This window comes from Cuculus canorus, chromosome Z (genome assembly GCF_017976375.1).
Source record: "Cuculus canorus isolate bCucCan1 chromosome Z, bCucCan1.pri, whole genome shotgun sequence".
In the NCBI taxonomy this organism is placed as follows: domain Eukaryota; kingdom Metazoa; phylum Chordata; class Aves; order Cuculiformes; family Cuculidae; genus Cuculus; species Cuculus canorus.
The window spans coordinates 41,044,853-41,061,954 of record NC_071441.1 but is presented as its reverse complement, the minus strand read 5'-3'; the positions used below and the strand labels follow the sequence as shown (position 1 = coordinate 41,061,954).

The window sequence follows — 17,102 nt, the reverse complement described above, 5'->3', positions numbered from 1 at the left end:
TTACTCTTTGGCACATTCCAATTGGACACAACAATTTTTTTTCCATTGAGTACAATCAATCAACCATTGAGATAATCTCCCCAGGGAAGCGGTGAATTCCCGAATGTTGGACACTTTTAAGATTCAGCTGGACATGGTGTTGGGCCGTCTTGTGTAGACTGTGCTTTTGCCAAGGAAGGTTGGACCAGATGATCCTTGAGGTCCCTTCCAACCTGATATTCTGTGATTTTTCTTAAATAATTAAAAGAATATATTTTTTAAGAAATTGAGCTAGTTACAGTAAGAAGACTACTGAAGACTCATGAACTGCAATCTGTAGATCAGTGATGGCTTTTAATGTTTAGTGGTAGATTGAAAGCTATATAAGAAAGTGATCTGACTTATTTTCAGATGGTTAGCGTGGTTAGTAAATTATTTTGAGAAGTAAGTTGGATATACATGTAAAGGATGGATGGGACTGTCAGGGAAGTGTTCAGAAGGTAATTTTTTGGTAATATGTGGTTCTTTATGCGTATGTGGTAGGAGAACTACTGGTAATAAAGCTAAACAAATATCTTCCTAGTGAGAGGAAGAAAGAAAGGTGGACATGGCTTGCAAATGGCTGCGTTGCCACTACGTGGAATGTATATGCCATTAGCAAAGAAGTATGTGCCCTGAAGAATCAGAAAGGAGGGGATAGAGGATTGGAACAAACTCGGACGCTGACTGAAGTAGGCATGAAACCTTTCTTTGTTTTAGGATACTGCATTTCCCACAGCACTTCCCTGGTACAGCTTTCACATCATAAGCAATTGTGGTTCGTGCAGGCCTCTTACCAGCCTGAGAAGCTGTTCTCTGTAACAAGGAGTGGGAGTAAAAGTGGTTGCCAAGGCATTTTGTTTATGTTCATAGTGAGAAAAATGCCCGTGAAATCCCAGAGTAGAGCATTACTACTATTTAAATTAATATACTGCAGGTTTTTAACCTCCTAATGCCATTTTTTTAAAATAAATCTATATTCTCACTGTGTCTTGTGCTCAGAGAAACTCAGTTGTTTTTAAAAGTTCCTAGACCTCTTGTGGTGTTGTGGAAAGAGAATTCCTTATATGACATTGTAGTGCCATTCAAAATAGTAATTTTTAAAGGTGGTCTTTAAGTTTGGAAGTGTTCTTGTGCTCCTCACGGTAAGCTTAGTTGGGCAATAGGGAGGAATCTAGGTATCGCTGCCTGTCATATATCAGACCATTGCTGTCTTTAGTGAGGAGGAGAACTACTTGTTCTTTCCCTCCCTCTCCCGGCTGCTTTGTAGATGTGTTTTCCTGGTGTGAAAAGTCTGTATTTCCAGACCACCTTGTGCAAATATCAGCTATTGAGACATCTTGTAATCAATCACAAGGCATGGCTGTGAGAGCTGGACACTTGGTGCATGAAATTTGTCTTTCATTTCTAGCTCTGTGGTTGCTAAATCAGTGCTGCCCGCTTCCCGCGTTGCTGCCTGTACTGAATCATCTCTCTTCTCTGTGCTGCAGGGGAGAAAAGCATATTTGGGGAATATTTAAGTATAAGAGGGTCATGAGTGAGTCTAATGATACAACAGCAAGCAAAGCTGAGTGAGTTTGTATTCCAGACACGCGAGCTATGCATAGGATGTGGTGTCCCTCAGGGGTCTGTACTGGGACTAGGGCTGTTTAATGTTTTCATTGATAATACAGAGAGAAAATCGAGTGAACCCTCAGCAGATTTGCAGATGACACCAAGCTGAGTGGTCGGAAGGATGGGATATCATCCAGAGTGACCTGGACGAGCTGGAGAAATGGACCTCTGTGAATGTCATGAGGTTCAACAAGAGCCAGAGCAAGGTCCTACACCTGAGTTGGAGCAATCTGTAATTTCAGTACAGGATGGGGGACAACATGTTTGAGAGCAGCCCTGCGTAGAAGGACTTTGGGGTGCTGATGGATGAGAAGCTCAACATGAGCCAGCAATGCACACTCGCAGCCCAGAAGGCCAACCCTATCCTGGGCTGCATCAAAAGGAGCGTGAGCAGCAGGTCAGGGGAGGTGATTCTGCTTCTCTGCATCGCTGTCATGAGACCACACCTGGAGTATTATGTCTAGTTCTGGAATCTTCAGCATAAGGATATGGAACTGTTGGAACGGGCCTAGAGAAGGCTACAAAAGATGATCAGAGAGCTGGAGCACCTCTGCTATGAGGGCAGGCTGTGAGAGTTGGGGTTGTTCAGCCTGGAGAAGAGGAGGCTCTGAGGAGACCTCATAGCGGCCTTCCACTACCTGAAGGGACCCACAACGAAGCTGGGGAGGGACTTTTTACAAGGGCATGTAGTGATAGGATGAGGGGGAAATGGCTTAAAATTGGAAGGGGGAAGATTTAGGTTAGACATTAGGAAGAAACTCTTCACAATGAGGGTGGTGAGGCACTGGAACAGGTTGCCCAGGGAAGTTGTGGATGCCCCCTCCCTGGAAGTGTCCAAGGCCAGGTTGGATGGGGCTTTGGGCAGCCTGATCTAGTGGGACATGTTCCAAACAAGCCATTCTATGATTCTTTGATTCAATTTATGTGAAACTTTTTGCGAATGTAAGAATTTATAAGGAAAACTGATGAAAGGGGCAGATTTAGACTGGACATAAGGAAGAATTTCTGAACTGTGAGAGTGGTGAGACAATGGAACAGGTTGCCCAGGGAGGTTGTGGATGCCCCATCCCTGGAGGTGTTGAAGGCCAGGTTGGGTGGGACATTGGGCAGCCTGATTTAGTGAGATGTCCCAGCCCATGGCAGGGGATTTGGAACTAGATGGTCTTTAAGATCCCTTCCAACCCTTACTAAACTGTGATACTATGAATTTTGCCTCTGCCTGCTGTGTTGAGTATTGATGTTTTTCTCTTGTATGTTTGAAACAGTGGCTTCTAAAAAGAGGAGTCAAGACTGGCTGGTCTTCAAGCACTTATAACTTCTTTACTCAGTTGAGCTGTAGTACTCAGTTCTTTCCTGTGCCTGACTGACTTGCTTCTTGTTCTCCTGTGGGTTTTTTTTGTCATTCTTTTAAATAATGCTCTAAACTAAAATATGCAGAGGTACCTCTTAATTATTGCAGGGCTTTACACAGAAGTGCCAGTTCTTCTGTTTAATTCCTTTTTAGGGTTTTCTCAGTGTTTCTTCATGTTTTCTTACACCTCTAAAAGTCAGTAGTGCGTGATGTTCTTCCCCCAGCCCAATTCTCTTACAGTTGCTGTTTGTCTTAGTGCATTTCTGTGGCCTCTTCAGTCCTGTAAGAAACTTGGGAACCTGTCCTATTCAAGGCCTAGCTTTACCATTAATTGTACTAGATGTAGGATTTAGCCCAGTGCTGTTACTGTTATTTCCTTGCACTGGCACTGTTTACAGCTGCCTCAGTGTAACTATTTTTTTGGTAATAGAATTCTCATGCTTTTTGCCATTTTCTAGATTAACAGAGTTGTTAAATAAGATCATGGCTAATGCCAGTTTCCTTTGCTGCCACATCACAAACTTTCTGTGCCGTGATAATTCCAGCTACATTCATCTGTCATTCCATCTACAGGGAATGACGAGGGGAGGAACAGCAAAAGCCAAGAAATAAATATCTGTCTCTGAACCTGGTTTGAGGAGCATAACTTTGGGTTCTTTGATCATGGGTTGGCCTACACAGCACTAGATTTGCTGTTCAAGGATGTTAAATTTGTTCCCAAGGAGTAAAAGGATAGTAATGAAAAATCTGTCAGGGCTCATTAATAGAGCTTTAAACTAGATATGAAAGGGGAGGGGGCAAACCCAGGCTTGATAGAAAAAAGCCTGGGAATGGCACTTGAGTGTCTGAGGAGTGGTGTACTGGCGTGGACCTTTGGTGTGCCACCTAAGAGGAAGTGGGGGTAGCACTTCAAATGGCAGCACAGATGTAAAGATTACTGATGGGTTAGAAAATTCAGTGAGTAGTCACTTAGGAACTGAGACTATTCCCCTCAGGAGTGCAGCAGGATCAACAGCCCAGCTGAGGTGCATCTACACCAATTCACGCAGCATGGGCAATAAACAAGATAAACTAGAAGTAGTTGTAGGGCAAGAAAACTGCAATATAATTGCCATCACAGAAATGTGGTGGGATGACTTGCATAACTGGAGTGCTGCTATGGCTGGCTATAAACTCTTCAGGCAGGATAGATGAGGAAGGAGAGGCGGTGGGGTAGCCCTCTACAGTAGAGAGTATTTTCATACCCTAGAGCTTAATGATGGTAATGATAGGGCTTAGTACTTATGGGTAAGAATCAGCAGAGCACCTAACAAGGCAGATACCGTGGTGGGAGTCTGCTATAGACTACCCAGCCAGGATGAGGAGGCTGATGAGTTATTCTATAAGCAGCTGGGATAAGTCTCGCAATTGCTAGCCCTTGTCCTTGTGGGGTACTTCAGCTTGCCAGATGTCTGCTGGAAATGTAGTACATCAGAGAGGAAACAGTGTAGGAGGCTCCTGGAATTCCTGACACAAACGGTGAGTGAGCTGACTAGGGAAGGTGATCTGGATTAGGTGAAGGTGTGGAATGATTTGACATAAAAGTAGTAAGAATTTTGTATTGAAGGGGTAAACCATATTTTATATATATTTTTTATTTATATATATATAAATATAAATAATAAATAAATAAAATATAAATCTCACTCCTGACCCTCTTATACTTAAATATTCCCCAAAATAATAAATAAATAAAATATATAAATAAAATACATAATATATTTATTATTTTTATGTATATTATTTATATATTGTATTTATATATTTTATTTTCACAGCCCTATTTAAGAGACTGAGACTGTTGATATTGCAAGGGAATACCGCTGAAGAAACCTTCAGAACCCAAGTGTTGATAATTAAAAGTAAAGTAAACCAGAACTCCGTAGGCTTTTGTTGCAAGTGGAACACTACCCTCTAGTGGAACAGTGTCGCATTGAAAAAAAACCAACATTCTTGTCAGTAAGCAGCACAAGGTTTTAATTAGGTGTGGAACATCTTTTTGCAGTATATGTAGGTACTTGTATAGCAGTGACAAAGCAGAAAAAAAGTTGAGGAAGCTACCTCTGTCATCTGTGATAATGAAAACATATTCTGTAAGTAAAATAGATGTTTCTTACTCTGTTCATTCCAAATAGTTGCTTTGAAAAAGGTGCGTCAAAAGTTTGCATTGAGTGGCAATTGATTCAGAGTTAGGAGGATTTCACTCAAGGATTCTTTTAAAAGTCAGTAGTGTTTTGTGCAAGTCAGAAAGGTATGCTGGCTGTCTTAAGTCTTCTTCACTCATTGTTCCGGCTCTCCTTTTGGTTGGTTGGTTGCTTTTGTTCTCTGCTTCAAAGTTGAAAGTGCTCCAGAGCATGTTTTCATCTCAAAACCTGTGATTAATATGCTATGGATGCATTCAGTTTAATCTGACATTCTTGAATCTGTATTTGCAAATGTAAGGTAAATACAGGCAAATGTCGGATAAATATCTGGTTAGAGACGTACTGTGCTGACTGGAATATGTTCTTGGAGTGTTCTGGGGTTGTGCAGGGAAAGGAAATGAACTTTTGGAATTTCAGCTGATGTAGAAATTAGAGAAAAATGGAAAAACCCAAAGCTTTGACAATGCAATAAAATTGTTTACTATAGTAGAAGGAATAGGGTGGGAGGAGATTATTTGTCTGGATGTTACAGTTTCCAGATCCCAGGTTGCATAGATGCTTGAAGAAGAACTGGAAAAGCTGTAAGGGACCTGACTTTGGTGGGATTGTGTTAAAAGGGAAAAATAAGTGATGTAACTTCTGGAAAAGAGTTCATACTGGATTCAAGGACTGGTCAGGGAATTTAAGCATGGGTTTAGCTCCTAAACTGAGGCTTTTCATTTAATTATAATTTTCCCTTTTATGGTTTTCATTCTCCCCTATAGAAAAGGATATAAAAGTAGCATGTTATTTCCCTGGCTGTCAGCCTGTTTCTTGAAGGTGAGGATGTGGTAGTTGTGGCAAAATATTAACCTTGAGAGATGTAGAAAGCATACTGTCTCTAACTTTGATATTTTCTTTATTTGACTTCACCAGCCGTAGTGGTGTGTTATGCTAATGTTGGCTTTTCTATTCAACTCAGATTGTAGACTTTCTGGTAATTGATTATAAGAAGCAAAATTCATCTATTGTTTAAATATCTTTTATATTTTCACTGGAAATGGTCTTAAGTTTTAAAGAAAAACATTATGTGATTTATATCTATTGCTGAATTTCTCTAAAGTTAATATCATAAAGTGCATCAAGGTTGCAGTTTGAAATTATATTGAAAAGTATTGGCATGAAGAAGAGACATAAGTGAAAACATCCATCTTCAAGTAGGAACTGTCTATATGTTGGCGAGTACATATGACAGAAAGTTTCACTGTTGCAAGGAAGCTTACGTCTGCATTAAATCAACTGTTCTGAGCTTAAAGGAAAATAGCAGGGAAAACATTACTTATTGCAAAACCATGGCTAATACTTTATCTGGAGAGCTGTTAGTGGCTGACATAGACTCTAGGTTGAACTAATCTCAGTGCGATGTCTAACTTGCTGATCATCTGTTTTCTAGAAAGTTTAGTAGGCAGATGGATACTATATAGGTAAAATTTTGTAGATCTCTATGGGGGGGGGGGGGGGGGGGCAGCAAATAAACCAACTGAAACAGTGGGATTCATTCTGTAGAGTTACCAAGCAGCTCTTCTCTGAACTTAGGCCACTCTTAGTGTCCAAATAATGAAAAATTGTTACAAATCCTTCAGAGATTATGATGAAACTTAGAAGGAAAATATGTCAAGTGAGAAATAAGAAAAAAAAAATAAAAAACCCGAACCCCAAACACCAAACTTCGAAGATCGTAACAGGGTCATCCCCAAAATGTGGCTCTTTCAGAGTATTAACAAAAATTCTTGAAACAATTTCTTCTAATACACTCTTCCAGGTACAGTGATGCTTTCAAAGTAGGTACTGAGTGAGTCAACTAAGGAAGTAGGTTCAGTATTCACATCGACACAGTTCTTGGACATTAGAAATGGTTAGATAATGCCTTAAACTATCTGTATAGGTAAAGAGACTAAAGGAAAAAAATACAAAACAATATTGTCCACTGTTCATCTAAATGTTGTGTAGCAATCATTTGAACAAGTAGCAGAGATTTAAATGAAATTTCTTATTGTTGCATTCTCATTTTACATGTGGTAAAGCTTTTGTTCAGATACTACAGAGTGGAGTACCTAACAGTTTTTGGCAGTTAGGCTTAAAAAAAGTGTGGCTAATGTGCCTATTTCATTCTGGCAGGTTTATTTATTTAAAGTTGCCTGTGCTTGTACAAAACTGCAAAGAATGTGTCTTAATGCTGGAAGATGATGTTGATCAAAATCCTGCCTTAACTGTATGCACTAGTTTCTTTCATGGGGCCCTTAGTTTGCTACTGCAATGAAGAAAGTTTATTAGACTTTTTAGCCATCTAAAAGATAATTACACTTCTCATGCACTTAACTACGTAGCCAGGAGAGAACTGAAACCACAAAGAGAAAAATGAAAGCCTTTGGAAGCTATAAAAGGCTTTCTCAGATGCGTGCCTTGTGACTAACTTAACAGAGCAAAGATTGAGCTTGATAAAGAAATAGAGTGGAGAGAACTGATGCAGCCTAACTTTGAAAAACGCCTTAACTTTTTTCTGTTATTTAAAATGGAAGAAAGTCCTAGTTTCTACCCTACGTACAATGTCATTGACATTGGTATCCTTCAGAATTAGGAAGTGTGAAAGGCTGAAGTGCTAGTGGGTTTTTGTCAGTGGTTGGTTTGCTTATTTTTGTTGTTTATTTTGTCTTGATCAGCCATAATACTGTTTAGCTTGTAAGAGTGTTTGGTACAAGATTCTTGACTCAACAGTCAAGATACCAGTCAATACTACTGGGTAAAGGTGCCTGTAAGAGTATGCATCTGAAGAGGTTTTATACTTCACTTGTTACTGTTTCAGGTGCTTGAGTTTGCTCTTAGTGTATTCACAAGAATTCAAGATCCTAATTTTGGGACAGCAGTGTCTTTTAAAGACATAAATACATTTAAAAATTGAGTCTTGTGTCAGCTGCATGTCAGCAATGGCTGTCTCATTTTAGTTATTGAGAGGCAGTAGCAACAAATCTGCTTCTTACAGAAAAGTGTGTTTATTGCTGTTTTAAAGCAATTTTATTTGTTTACAGGTGTCAGCTGTGATGCATGTTTAAAAGGAAATTTTCGAGGTCGCAGATACAAGTGTTTAATTTGCTACGATTACGATCTGTGTGCAACTTGTTATGAAAGTGGTGCAACAACAACAAGGCATACAACTGACCATCCAATGCAGTGCATACTAACAAGAGTAGATTTTGGTAAGTGATAATTTCAAACTCTAGTAAATTTGCTGCTATATTGTGTCTACAAAAATTATATGGATTTTTCTATTACTACTTATTTATCACTTCCCCTGTTAGCACTCTGAAAACAACAGCAAGGTCATGTCTTCTGAAAGACAGGCATATTTTCTTTGATTCTGGCATACAAGAATTGATGTATGTATATTTATTTTTAATTGGTGAATAAGTATTTTTAATCTTTTTCATTTTGGTCCGATATCAGGTTATCAGACTAATAAATACACATAATAACTACTCCTAATAAACTTTTCGATTCAGAAGACGTGTGGCAGCCTTCTCCTCCCAGTATGCTTAAGTGTCACAGTGTACAAGCAGGAAAAATTGTGGTGACGTTTTGTAGGAATGTTTTTTCACTGGTGGCTTATGTGGGAGTGTATGTTCAGCAGGGTTGGTGTTGGGCTGTATTGAATATAAAAGATTAGTGACAAGCTTGTAGACTTCTTGGAACTCCTTTGAAGATCCACTAATTTAAGAATTATTTCTGACTGTGGAGCCATGTCAGTATTTATAATACAGAATAATTGCTCTTGTCTCATGTCCTGCTTGTGGTTTCTATTGCATCATATTTACAACAGGTTGTGACTCCCAAGATTGATGCCTACAGGCTGTTCAGGAGAGACAGACCGGGAAGGAGGGGTGGAGGCATTGCCCTCTATCTCAGGAAGGGGATAGAATGTGAAGAGCTGTCATTGAAGAGTAGCCATGAACATGTTAAAAGCTTGTGGGTAAAAATTAAAGGTGGAAGAACTAATAGGAACCCTGTGGTTGGTGTATGCTACAGGACACCTGATTATGGAGAGATAATTGATGAAGCCTTCTGCCTCCAGCTACAGGAGGCTTCACGCTCACAAGCTCTCATCCTACTTGGGGACTTCAACCACCCAGACATATGCTGGAAAAGCAGCACGGCAAGCTGTAGGCAACCCAGGAGACTCCTGGAGTGCATTGAGGATAATTTCCTAGTCCAGCTGATAGAGACCCTCGCCCGAGGAGAAGCAGTACTGGGTGTTATGGTCACCAATACAAACGAACTCATCAGTGACATTAGGATCAGAGGCAGTCTGGGCTGCAGTGATCATGCACTGGTGGAGTTCAAGGTCCAGAGGGATATGGGACAGGTGAGGAGTTAGTCAGGACACTTAAATTTCAGGAAAGCAGACTTTGAGCTCTTCAAGGAATTACTCGGTAGGACCCCCTGGGACATGGTCCTGCGAGAGAAGGGAGTGGAACAGAGCTGGAAAATATTTAAGGAATCTTTCCACAAAGCGCAAGAGCACCTAGTCCCCATATGTAGAAAATCAGGCAGGAAAGGGAAGAGACCAGCATGGCTGAGTCGAGACCTACTGGTTAAACTGAAAAAGGAGAAGGAACTGCATAGGCAGTGCAAGCAGGGACAGGGAACACGAGATGTGTATAGAGACACTGCCCGGTTGTATATGGGTGAAGTCAGGAAGGCCAAGGCACAGCTGGAGCTGAACTTGGCAAGGGAAGTAAAGACTGACAAGAAGGGCTTTTACAGGTACGTCAGTCAAAAGAGGAAGGTCAAAGAGAACGTACCCCCACTGATGATTGGAAATGAGGATCGTGTATCAATAGATGAGGAGAAGGCTGAGGTACTTAACAACTTTTTTGCCTCAGTCTTCACTGATAACTGCTCTCCTTGTCCCTCCTGGGTCATGGGACAGCAAGTTGGTGACCAGGGGGGTAAACCCCATCCGATGGTAGAGGAGGATCAGGTTCGTGAACACCTGATCATGTAGTCCTGAACATATATAAGTCCATAGGACCTGATGAGATGCATCCCAGAGTCCTGAGGGAATTGGTAGGTGTGGTTGCCAAGCCACTCTCCATGATATTTGAAAAGTCATGGCAGTCAGGAGAGGTCCCTTGTGACTGGAAGAAGGGTAACGTTGTGCCCATTTTTAAAAAGGGTAGAGAAGATGACCCTGAGAACTACTGACCTGTCAACCTCACCTCTGTGCCTGAGAAGATCATGGAACAGATCCTCCTAGAAGCTATGCTAAAGCACGTGGAGGATGAGGAGGTGGTTAATGGCAGCCAGCATGGCTTCACCAGGGGCAAGTCCTGTCTGACCAACTTGATGGCTTTCTATGACGGGGTAGCCACAGCATTGGACACGGGTAAACCAACAGATACGATCTATTTAGACTTCTGTAAAGCCTTTGGCACAGTCCACCACAACATCCTTCTCTCTAAATTGGAGAGATATGGATTTGATGGGTGGATGGTAAGCTGGATAAGAAACTGGTTGGATGGTCGTATTCAGAGTAGTGGTCAATGGCTCAAAGTCCTGATGGAGATCTGTGATGAGTGATGTCCCTCAGGGGGCTGTACTGAGACTGGTGCTGTTTAATATCTTAATCAGTGATATTGACAGTGAGATTGAGCACACCCTCAGCAAGTCTGCAGATGACACCAAGCTGAGTGGTGTAGTTGCCACATCGGAAGGATGGGATGTCATCCAGAGGGACCTGGACAGACTGGAGAAGTGGGCATCTGAGAACCTCATGAGGTTCAACAAGGTCAAGTGGAAGGTCCCGCACCTCGGTGGGGGCAATCCCCGTTTTCAGTACATAATGAAAGATGACATGATTGAGAGCAGCACTGCAGAGAAGGACTTGGGTGCTGGCTGATGAGAAGCTCAGCATGAGCTGGCAATGTGCTCTTGCAGCCCAGAAGGCCGACTGCATCCTAGGCTGCATCAAAAGAAGCGTGGTCAGCAGGTCGAGGAAAGTGGTTCTGCCCCTCTATTCCTCTCTTGTGAGACCTCATCTGGAATCCTGTGTCCAGTTCTGGAATGCTCAACATAGGAAGGATATGGAGCTGTTGGAACTGGTCCATAGGAGGGCTACAAAGATGATCAGAGGGCTGGAGCATCTATTTATATCCTATTCATAAGGGATAGGATGAGAGGGAACAGATATAAACTGGAGAGGGGCAGATTTAGATTAGGAAGAATTTCTTCACTAGGAGAGTGGTGAGGCACTGGAATGGGTTGCCTAGGGAAGTTGTGAGTGTGCCGTGCCATCCCTGGAAGTGTTCAAGGCCAGGTTGGGTGAGGCCTTGGTCAGCCTGATTTAGTGGGATGTCCCTGCCTATGGCAGGGCGGTTGGAACAAGATGATCTTCAAGATCCCTTCCAACCCTAACTATTCTATGATTCTATGGTTCTGTACTTCTGTGACAAATGTCTGCTCTATCGTGTTGCTGATGCCGAACATATATTTCATTTTTATATTATGCTCACAAGGCTAGTATCCGTGATTTCAGTACAGGATGGGGAATGGTGTGATTGAGAGTAGCTCTGCAAAGCACGTGGGGGTGCTGATGACTGAGAAGCTCTTCATGAGCCAGCAATGCACGCTCACAGCCCAGAAGGCCAACCGTGTCCTGGGCTGCATCAAAAGGAGTGTGACCAGCAGGTCAAGGGAGGTGATTTTGCCTCTCTGCTCCACTGTCATGAGACCGCACCTAGAGTATTGTGTCCAATTCTGGAATCCTCAGCATAAGGATATGGAACTGTTGGAACAGGCCCAGAGGAGGCTACAAAGATGATCAGAGAGCTGGAGCACCTCTGCTATGAGGGCAGGCTGTGAGAGTTGGGGTTGTTCAGCCTGGAGAAGAGGAGGCTCTGAGGAGATCTTATATCGACCTTCCAGTACCTGAAGGGGGCCTACAGGAAAGCTGGGGAGGGGCTATTCATAAAGGCTTATGGGGATAGGGTGAGGGGGAATGGCTTTAAATGGGAAGGGGGAAGATTTAGGTTAGACATTAGGAAGAAACTCTTCACAATGAGGGTGGTGAGGCACTGGAACAGGTTGCCCAGGGAAGTTGTGAATGCCCCCTCCCTGGAAGTGTCCAAGGCCAGGTTGGATGGGGCTTTGGGCAGCCTGATCTAGTGGAACATGTCTCTGCCCATGGCAGAGGGGTTGGAATGAGATGATCTTTATGGTCCCTTCCAACTCAATCCATTTTATTATTCTATTATTTTAATACTTCTTTGTTTTGGTGTTTTGAGCAGTATTGTTCCTCATGTTTTGAATTCTTTAAATACGATGGTATCTTAGAAGCTGAAGTCTTATGAATTGTAAATTACTTCTTTGCCTTTTTGATTGAAACATAAGTAGAATCTACATCTTTATTGCTGTAAAGATTTGGGAGGAGCTATGTTATAGAAACATGCAGTTGGTTTCTAAAAATAGCTTTTGAATGAAGATGTCTTTTATTTTCTTTTAATTCTCAAACCTCTGTTTGCCCGAAGACTTATTGAAGGTCATGACTTCAGAAATCCAGATCCTGGTTATCCAGGGTTTGGAAGGAAATAATTTAGTGCCTTATCAAAAATGCATTCCACCATTTCAGCTAGCATATGTTTCTTAGGTTTCTATTATTTTGGCCCTACCTTGGTGAGGTAAATTCTCCTTGTACAGTGTATTAATTTATGGTTCTAGTCGCTATTTGAGATGCACAGTTCAAATTTCTTAGCCCTTTTGCAGCAGTTATTCTTGGATATCATGCCTGGGCTTAAAGGACTGCATTGCTGTGAACATTAAATACTCATCATAGGGGAGAGAGGACAGAAACGTGGTTGCCTTGAGGCCTTAAGGTAACGTTAAGTGTCAGAGCTTTCAGTGTACTGCAGTGAGGAGATTTGTTCTAAATACTTGTCTCCTGATAAATGCCTATGATCAGAATCTAAGAATGTCTAGAAGATATATGTCGTTTCTTGCAACTTGGATATTTCTCTCTGGAATTCTTTTGAAACTTTTGAAAGGGACCTGTATGGCTAATTAGATCATATGACTTTGAGGAACATGAGAAAAATTAGGAGCTAAGGGATGGTAGAACTACTATAGAATGATGCATTTCAGAGTTGTCAGGATAGCTATACTAATGAATATTGAAAACCACCAAAGAAATAGATACTAAAGAAAGTAAGGGGAAGATTTGCCACATAAAACTAAATGGCATAGAAGTAATGAAATCACTTCCTAGTGACATGGGAAGTCAAAAGGAGAGTGTTTTCTAATGTATGACAGTATGTGTAGGGAGATTTCCTAACTAAGGAAAGCTTCAGTAGAAACACAGTAGAAGGCTGTTAGTATGGTTAGGTGTGTGAACTATAGTTTACCTGGCCATTGACAAACTTCAATACTCTTACCTGTCATTAGATTTGATTCAAAGCTATGAAAACTGTTTTTAATAGAAGTAAGCTTACAGTTTTTGCTCGTGGTGGGGAAGGAGGTGGACAGCTGATAAAAGATGAGTATTTTACTGAGGACAAAGCAGTGAAGTCGGGGGTCCCTCCACTGCAAAACTGATGCTAATGTTTTGGAGGAAGTCAGTGTAATTTTTCTGATTTTACAAATATGTGTAGGGATCAGTGAGTCATTTGCTCAAAGTCCACCTGCAGCTGATGAAAAAGACCCAGTATAAGTTAATATTAGTGTTTACCACTGTGGAAATTCTGATCAATTTTTAGGGTTTCTAGGTACTATAATAGTGTTGCAGAACATATTGCAAGAATGTGGACTCCTTCAGGTACTCTGAAGGAGCTTTATTGTCATTTTGATATATTTTGATTTTTTTTTCTGTTCCCCCCTGAAACTCAGACTGGTATAGGAGCCTGCATGAGAACACTGAAAACTAATAAAATGTCCTAGTGATTTCTGGCTGCACGTGTATTCACTCTATTACTAGCTGGCTGGCATATTTGTCTCTCTGAAGTCAGTATATGACCTACTATTAATTTTGAAGCAAGATGGGATATGGAGCAGTGGCAGTGCTATTGTTGTTCAGTCCCTACAAGAGGAACTGAAAAAAATGCCTTAATGTACACTCAAAGAGTGATACACTGTCATAACAGGCACAGAGCTTAAAATAAATTAGGAGGTATCACGTGTAATAGCAAGTGGCCTTTAAACCACAAATCCAATTAGTTTATTTCTGATCAGTCAATGAGTAGAATTGCAGTAGGCCTGTGTAAAGAACAGGAATGTGCTTATGTGGCATTCATCATCCTAAAAAAGCAGAACAGTACAATTTGTCAGGGTAGTGGGGAAGTTCAGAGCAAACTTCTTAGTTTTCTTTCTTCTGAAAAAGAATCCTAAGCTGTTAAGATGCTTTATGATTTTAAACATGTGGCTGGAACATCACTCCCAGCATTTTAAAGGGGTTATACTGGCTAAGAATGTAATACAAATTGCTAGTGGAATCTCTGCCAAAATCATACTCTGTTACTTTGATGAAAGTACAGAAAAAGTGTACCTTTACCTGTCAGCTCTTGTGCTCATGTGACAGAATATCCTGCCATGTTTTGTGCCTCATTCTTAGGCAAAGAGAGCTGCTTTAGTAATGGTTACCTTAATAATGTGTAGTGTGGGGTTGGCTAGATTCATCAGAATTCAGCTTGAGGCTTATGTGAATTTTAACCAGTAAAACTGCTAAGTGTGTGTGTTGCAAAGTCAGAGATTCATAGAATAGTCTGGTAAGTTTGGAGGAGGATTATGGAAATCATCTGATCCAACCTTTTGTTGGAAGCAGGGACATGTTAGGTTATCCTATCAAGCCAAGTCCTGAATATTTCCCTCAAGGGAGGTTTCCCCACTTCTGAGCAACCCATTCCAGCTGTTAGTTCTTATAGTGAATATTTGGGGGAGTTATTTATTTACATTATACAAGCAGAATTTCCTCTGGAGCGGCTTGTGCTGTATGCCACCGTGCTTCCTTTTTGAAGATCATACCTCTGTTTCCTTCTCAACTACTTTTTCAGTGTAAGAAACTGGAGATGAAATCCACCTTTAGCCTTCTGTGGGGTGTATGAAGCCTATTTCTTCAACCATTCTTAGGTCAAATTCTTCACTGTCTTGGGGGACCCAAGTGCATGGGTACACACAAAACACAATAAACAAAAGTTATATTGTCTCCATTTTAGTTAAATATCTGTCTTGAATTGAAGCAAAACAACCCTATGTCACAGGTATTGCTTAACAAGTGCCAAGTAACATGGGATAATGGGGTCCCTTGATTTGATGGTCATTCTCTTACTGATTTAGCCCAGGCCATCACTTGCTTTCAGTGATGCAGAGCCACACTGCTGGCTCATGTTTGGCTTTCTGTCCACTGGGATCCCCCATTCTTTTCAGCAGAGCCTCTCCACAGCTACTTGACCCTGACATTGAGCAGCACCTGCTGTTTTAGCATTGCACAGTATTGGCAGATGGGCTGCTGCAAATTCTCTCATCTTTATTACTATCTGTGCTCATTCATAGCTTCAGCTTTGGTTCCTTTTGAGGCAGCAAGACCAGGGCTGCTCCACAAGGAATAACAAGCTAGGAGCTGAGGCTGACCACAGGTGGGGGCAGTGTCCTTGCTCGCAGCATGTGCAGGGCAGGGCTGGCAAAAGGAGCAGGTCCTGTTTGCAGTCCCAGACAAAGCGAGTATAACAAGTCAGCTCTGGGATCTGAGCAGGAAACCCATCTAAGGCAGCAGGAGGGCTGGGTGCAGCTGCAGCATGGTTTATTGACCTAAGATGTAGACCATGGGCAGAGAATGTGTGTGGATGTATGCTTTGAGGCAGGTCAAGGCGGCTCAGGCCTGTTGGTCAGCTGAGGAAACAGAACACTTTGCTTTTGCTGGACAAGTAACTGAAATACCTGCTGTGTCATCACTGTCAGCACCAGCAGTGTGTCTCTCGCACTGAAGCAGCTATGCCATCACTGTCTGACTGCAAGGTTGAATACTGAGATTGGCAGGTGATGAAACTGTAGGAAGAAAAATGGAGGAGGTGATGTCTCTTTGTAATAAATACAGCTGTACAGGAAACTTGATGAAAAATTGAAATGGTGAGGCTCTGGCTGGAAGGAATTGAGCATCTGTTTCCAGATTCAACCAAGCTGGAATGTTACTCCGGAAAATGTGGCTCTTGCACTGCCCCTGCAGTGAAAGGGGAGACTTCCAAGTGAGGCAGATAGAGATCCCACTCATTGACAGGAGGTTCCTACAGTCTGTAGAGCAGGGCAACATTGGTGAATTAGCAGAATATTGGAGTCTGGGTGAGTATTAGGGCTTTCACAGGGTCAGTCAAAAGTTAATTCTGTTTGAAGTCCCTGGTCCAAAGTTCTGATCCAAGCTGTGAGGTTAGATAAGGTTATTCAGGGCTATATGCACTCAGGTCTTGAAAACCTCCAGGAATGGATATGGCACGGGCTCTTCAGGTTTCTGTTCCACTGTCAGTCTGCATGTGGGAAAATGTTTTTCCTTAAATTCTCTTGTCGTCCTGTACTGCAGCAACATCTCCTCAGAGCTGTTCCCTGGCCTTGCCAGCTTCGCTGCTCAGGTCTGCCTGAATGGCATAAGTTTCCTGTTGGCCCATTCCTTTCTGCCAATGTTTATAAATAGAGGGTGGGTAGGCATTATTTCTTTTAAGTTTATAGCTAAGCATCTAGCGGTTTTAGAATGTTTTTTGTTCACAAAATCTACAGCAAAGAGAACTAACAGCAGTTTTGAGGGAAATAGTGTTTCAAATAGTATGGCTGCTTAATCAGCGAGAGAGGAATATGCTAAGTAAAATGTGATGTGTTGTGACCATTTAGTCTCTTCAAATATTGAAAAAAAATTCAAATACACTACAACTTGT

General features: G+C 41.7%; 1 protein-coding gene across 3 annotated transcripts in view; it reads left to right on the top strand.

Moving 5' to 3' along the window:
* KCMF1 (potassium channel modulatory factor 1) overlaps positions 1-17,102 on the top strand; it is a 47,754-nt gene that overhangs the window by 13,586 nt on the left and 17,066 nt on the right. For all 3 annotated transcript variants that reach the window (XM_054054899.1, XM_054054900.1, XM_054054898.1), the window contains one exon: positions 8,232-8,399. In XM_054054899.1, coding sequence (XP_053910874.1) covers positions 8,369-8,399 — 31 coding nt within the window. In that variant the 5' untranslated portion in view covers positions 8,232-8,368. The remainder of the gene's footprint in view (positions 1-8,231; positions 8,400-17,102) is intronic.